This window comes from Citrus clementina, unplaced genomic scaffold (genome assembly GCF_000493195.1).
Source record: "Citrus clementina cultivar Clemenules unplaced genomic scaffold, Citrus_clementina_v1.0 scaffold_7, whole genome shotgun sequence".
Lineage (NCBI taxonomy): Eukaryota > Viridiplantae > Streptophyta > Magnoliopsida > Sapindales > Rutaceae > Citrus > Citrus x clementina.
The window spans coordinates 1,319,974-1,325,983 of NW_006262075.1; the positions used below are offsets into that span (position 1 = coordinate 1,319,974).

The window sequence follows — 6,010 nt, forward strand, 5'->3', positions numbered from 1 at the left end:
ATTAATTAAACTTGAATGTAACTTTTGTATATGAAGATTAGGGGGAAAAAAGGGTTAAAAAGCATATTCAGTATAAGCCCAATTTCCAGATATTGCACCCAGTCTTCCTTGTGAATCAATCAAAAAGAAGAACAAAATTTTTCTTTTTATCGTTTCAACATACTAAGCCAAAGCCGATGGCATTCTTTACTTGAACATGTTAAGTCCGTACAACAACTATGCATATGATTTTGATGGGTTCACTGTATTTGTTTCCTTGGGGGGTTGGGACTTCCTATTTTTGGAGCAACATGAGAAACTTGTTGATTGAATATATGGAAAATGAAGGGAAAAAAATAACTTGGTTGAGGAGATATGCAGATTAAAGGAAAAAAATTAAAGAACAAAATATAAGATATCTGAACTGTAAATTCAGCAGTAAAACGTGTGTATTGATAGCTGTAACGTACGACAGACAATCGCTTTCTTCACTGGCGCATAATTATTATAATCTCAGCAACATAAATAACATTGGTTATGTATTAAATTTTAGAGACTTTTAACATATACATTAATATTTTCTAAACAAAACCAAATTGGATACAGATAGACAGAAACAATTTTACTTTGTGATAAAGTTATTGTTCCCGGAAGCTGCTGTTTTTTGCAAGGAATAAAACCATCCACGGCTAATAAGTTGTGCTTTGAGAGAACTGTAGTTGAGTTTACACATTACTGGCACACGTTTCCGAATGGAAGAAGAACTTTAGGTCATGTCGTGCGCGACAACTTTTGGGACAAGTGAAAAAAAAAAAAAGATGGCCACGAATCAACTAATATGCCTTCTTCTTGATCCCTTCTCTAAAATATTTTGAGTGAAGAAAATAAAGAGACTTAAATTGTACGACCCAATCTCAGCAAACTCATTTTAGTTTGTTACGGATTCTGTGTGCACATTTCAAATAAAGCTAAAATCAGCCACTAATTATTGTTTGGTAAAATCTAGAATTAGAGTGCGCTACTTTCATTTGATGGGATAATTTGTCACTAAAATTTTTTAGATTTCTTTCTAATGATACCAATGGACTTCTAGTTATCATTTTTCTGAAGTTTGTTTTTTTTTTTCTACTTTTTCTTTTGTTATTTTGCTGTCTATATTTTTTATTTTTCTTTTGTTGTTGCAGTTATCTAAGGCCCACTATGTCTCTATGATATGAGTGTATTATTCTTTACTTTCAATAAAGTTATCTCGATAGCCAAGGTTCATTTAAAAAGAAAAAAAGATTTCAAATGAAGTTCGAATCCTTTTGATTCTTTCAATTTTTTTCTTTTTTAGTAATATGCAACAATTATGGTGAAAAGGAGAAATAAGATGAATCCGTATGTACTTCAATTTTTCACAATATATAATGTTACTTTTCATATTATTATATATCTTTCTTAATTCTCTCTTTCAGAATTCAAATGCTTTTCAGTTAATTAATCTCAAAATCTCCTGGCTAGAAGCAGTTAATTCTCTTAGGTTTTTGGTTTGGTGGAAAGAGCAATCAAAAAATTAACAATGCTTTTGTAGTTTGAATTTCGTATGCCTTAAAAAATTCCTTCAATATTCGCCTTACATGTGGGTGAACATAGCGCTATATTGGCAACAATATTTCATTCATTCTCAATTAACTTTAAAGGTACCAAAACCATCAGAAGAACTTCATAGGTAGACAGAGAAATATATGTTTGGCAATTGGAATTTACTGTAACTACAAGGTCTACATCTAACATTATTGTATAAAACTAGAATTAAAATGACTAAAGTAGAGTGCGTAACAACATAGGAGACTAATTGAGCATAACTGGGTTTTTGGACTATTTCATTATTTTTCATGTTTCATTAGGTAAAATTTATAGTTTCCGTAATCAAAATTAGATTATCATATATAATAAAGAAATCAAACCACTCTCCTTCACCTCACCCCATGTGAGCAAGGTTTAACTCTTTTGCTATAAGAAATTTTAGTAATTGAAATAATTGACAGTGAAAAAAGAAGATGAGTATATATACTAATGGTGTAATAATGTCATATTAAAAGATCTAGTAGACCTTACATAGATGTCCGGGTTATATAGGAATTAAAGGTATATCAGCTGATTAATTTCTCGCCCTCTAATAATTCTTGTATTTTCCAGTTTATTTACGTTAATTACGCACAAAGATTATTTTCATAGAAGATCTGAGAAAGTATAAAAACGAGAGAGAGCTTGAGACTGCAAAAGAGCAGACTGAACTCTGTCTATTAACAATTTTTGTGAATTTCTTTCCTCATCGTCATCTTCTTTAATCCCTTTCTTATATAATAATAATAATAATTAGTATCCGAGCTTCGACATTTAGGTAAGTCCAGGACAGGCATGGCTTATTCGAGGGCTTACATCATTAGTAGGTCGATGACGTGGGGGCTCGTGCTAAAGCAAACGCACGTCATCACATGTCATTTTACTTACTTTACATACATATTCCAAAACCGACTACCACTTACCATGAATACATGATATCATAAACATCTGTCCATATGCATCCTGCTCATGCAGCCGCTTTCACACAAAAGCTCTCCACTTGTGGATCAACAGATCGCGCTACACAAAAGAATCTTAAAAATCTAATAAACTAGGTATCGAGCCACGTCGCAGCCTCTTCCTCCTCCTCCCAAAGCTTACACCAACCCAGCTAAATAAGAGTTGGCACACTAGTTCATTTAACATTGAATTATTGTACTGTGTCTTTCAAACGATAGTGACCCATCCATGAATTTACCCATCAACCCATATTTTTTTGTTCAAATTTAATTTTCATACCATTTATACAAATTTTAAGGCACATGATAATTAAAAAGCATCAGCTTGGTCTTGGTCCCCACATTTACTTTACTTTTCGCCAATCGAAACTTTCAAGTTTTTAACTCTGCATGCGACCACTCCCTTCTTACAAATTTCACCATGGCCACCACCCATCAGCATGCGTATATACATTTGATAACTCTAAAGGTAGAGTAGTTGTAATGATTGTGACCAATAAACATTGATAACGTACGGAGACATTTCAGACCACATGTACAACATTGACTGACAGCTTGTGGATACATAGGGTTAAGCTTCTCATTCGGTTGGTTTAGACTAAGTTTCGCACATATTATCATATAATTAATAGTAAATGCCACCAGCGTTTGAGTTTAACCTTTTGACTTTATGTTTTAGATACATATGTAAAATAAAGACAACACGCAATCTGAACATAATTCGCCTAAAACTAGAAGAATATGAACAAAATTTGTTTGTATTATTATAAGATAAGATCTAAAAATGTAGACAAAATATCTTCTACACGTGATAATGTTCGATACCCTGCTCCAAAACATTCGTTTACACTCGAATGAAGATGAAGGATGAAGGTTTGAGATAAGGATGATACATAATTTTCATTCAACAGTACATACTGTGTTCCCAAGTCGAAAATTGGGCCTAGTTCTTGGAAAAAAATATATTTGATCGGCCCAATAATATGTCTACTAAACTGGCCTCTATAACTAAGAGCACCACTTCATTATCTTTATAAAACCCCACTATAGGTAAAGTTGTTTTCAAGAATAAAAATTAATTTAATTACATTCACTTAGATTTTTTTTTCCCCTCTCCGTCACTTTTTATCTTAACCAAAATTGATTTACAAAAATTTAGAACAATCTATTAATCTTTTCTTATATCTTACAAATTAAACATTTATGTCAAATTGTACATATATTTTTTTAAAACCTGTCAAACTATGATTTTAAATAAGTGAGCTATGAGAGATAAAATGGGGGCCAGCTAGCAAATCCATCTAAGCTTCTACTTAAAATCCACTTGCAGGCCCACCTTTTAGAAAAAAAATCAGTCAACTTAATTTTTTAAAAAATAGAAAAATAAAAAATACTCTCAAACTGAGAGCTGTTGGCCAATCACATGATTAGACTTGTAATCTGTTAATGTAAAATCTAAAGTACGGAACGTGTCCAATTGAATGATTGATGGAGAATATCACATAATTAGCATGCATTTATAGGCAATCAAAAAGCTACATAATCCGTAACTAAGAGCCATGCATTTTGATTCGTTGGATTTAGAATAATCGGTTTTTCATTGACATAATTAAATGAGGGTTGTCCACGACGAGTAACCCAACCATGGTTAACGACACAAATTGAAATTAGCAGCCGTTGGATTTCCTGGAACCCTACCAAATAGTGCTCTATACATAATAAAACCCAAATCCGGCTCACATTTGACGCTCGTCAAACTTCTTGAAAATTCGAACCCGGAAACCTCTTCGTCTTCATTGTGGTAAACGCTCAAACTTCAACCCGTGGATTTTGTCAATTCGCTTTAAAAATCTGTTCAGCGTCAATCTAATTCTGACTCGTTAATCTAATTTCCAGGTGATATGGCTCGTACCAAGCAAACTGCTCGCAAATCCACCGGCGGCAAGGCTCCCAGGAAGCAGCTCGCCACTAAGGTATCTGTTGCGTCTTTCCAATCTTTATTTTTACCGCGCCTTTTGATTTCATTATTTAAGCTTTTCAAGACTCGTTTCTTTCGCAAATCTACATTACGACCAATTGTTCGTTAATATTCTTGACATTAGGTTAAAATTTTGCGGAAAAAGGCGATTATCTTGGTTTCTGGGGATTCTATTGATCCTGAATTATTTACTTGCCTTCTCGTCCATACAGGAATTTGCAAAAACTAATTGTGGTTTTTTATGTCATTACATTTATTGTGTTCTATTGTTATATTGAATATGAGTACGCAATAAATCTTTGAAATGAGTATGAGCCTAATGAGATTAGTCGATCGTTTTTTAGTCATATGTTATGAAACTATCTTTCTATTATATCAGAAATCTTGGGAGCTTGATTGTTAAATAGAAAATGACAATACTTTGTATCTAGAATTTAACATTCAATAATTGTTTCTTTAATTTTCAATTGAATTCAGGCTGCTAGGAAGTCTGCACCTACCACTGGTGGAGTCAAGAAACCTCACCGTTACCGCCCAGGAACTGTTGCTCTTCGGTATAAATTTTTATGAATTTCATTGCTGTAGTTTCCTTTTTCCTTCCCCATTTTGTAATTGTACGCTTTACCTGAAAATAATTCTTCATTCATTTTTTGATATATCTCAATGTGTTATGAACAGTGAAATTCGGAAGTATCAGAAAAGCACTGAGCTTTTGATCCGTAAGCTGCCCTTCCAACGACTTGTTCGTGAAATTGCTCAAGACTTCAAGGTAATACTTTTGTCGAAGTCCATTTCTTTTACATTTCCCCCATCATATTAATAGTTTCATCAGTGGTTACAGTATGTGGGGATTAAATTCGTCTTTATTTTCTCTTTGTTTTTCATAGACGGATTTGAGGTTCCAGAGCCACGCTGTTCTTGCACTTCAGGAAGCTGCAGAGGCCTACCTTGTTGGTTTATTTGAAGATACAAATCTGTGTGCCATTCATGCCAGGAGGGTGACTATCATGCCAAAGGACATTCAGCTTGCCAGGCGAATTCGTGGAGAAAGGGCGTAGTTGTGTGCTTTGATTGTTGTTTATTAATTTCATTCTCATTTATTCTACATTCAGACTTATTCTGGTACTGTAATCCAAACATCTATTTGCTTACCAAATACTCTTGAAACTCTGTAATTGCTCCCTATTATAGACAAAGACCGACATTGACAAAGACGTACATTGTATTTTCTCCCTGTTATGTTGTCATATGCGTTTTGTTCTTTGATGTGTTTTATACTTATTTCGAATATGAATGCTCTGATATTTTCTTGTCAACTTACTGAAACTTTCTGTGGCTTGCAGAGTTGCTTAGAGAGCTCTTGATTTTGATAGTGGTGTGTGCAGAATGAGTTGACTGTTTGCGTCTGTTTGTTTACTTTTATAGCACCTACAATATATTTGTTGGCTTATTGTTGTAATAAACATACGAGTTATATTTCTTCATC

The 6,010-nt window shown here is 33.5% G+C and overlaps 1 protein-coding gene across 1 annotated transcript; it reads left to right on the plus strand.

The window, feature by feature from the left end:
- The first annotated feature begins 4,140 nt into the window (after positions 1-4,140).
- Positions 4,141-5,758, plus strand: LOC18036543 (histone H3.3). Its single transcript, XM_006425462.2, has 5 exons — positions 4,141-4,347; positions 4,443-4,519; positions 5,002-5,078; positions 5,203-5,293; positions 5,412-5,758. Exons 2-5 carry the CDS (start codon positions 4,448-4,450, stop codon positions 5,580-5,582), a joined length of 411 nt encoding a protein of 136 aa, XP_006425525.1. The 5' UTR covers positions 4,141-4,347; positions 4,443-4,447; the 3' UTR covers positions 5,583-5,758.
- Positions 5,759-6,010: the final 252 nt, after the last annotated feature.

Bases quoted from the DNA above. Each gene is read 5' to 3' on its own strand.
- LOC18036543 (XM_006425462.2), top strand. From the start codon at position 4,448: ATGGCTCGTACCAAGCAAACTGCTCGCAAATCCACCGGCGGCAAGGCT. The intron at 4,520-5,001 runs GTATCTGTTGCG...AATTGAATTCAG, and splicing joins GGAAGCAGCTCGCCACTAAG to GCTGCTAGGAAGTCTGCACC. The intron at 5,294-5,411 runs GTAATACTTTTG...TGTTTTTCATAG, and splicing joins AAATTGCTCAAGACTTCAAG to ACGGATTTGAGGTTCCAGAG.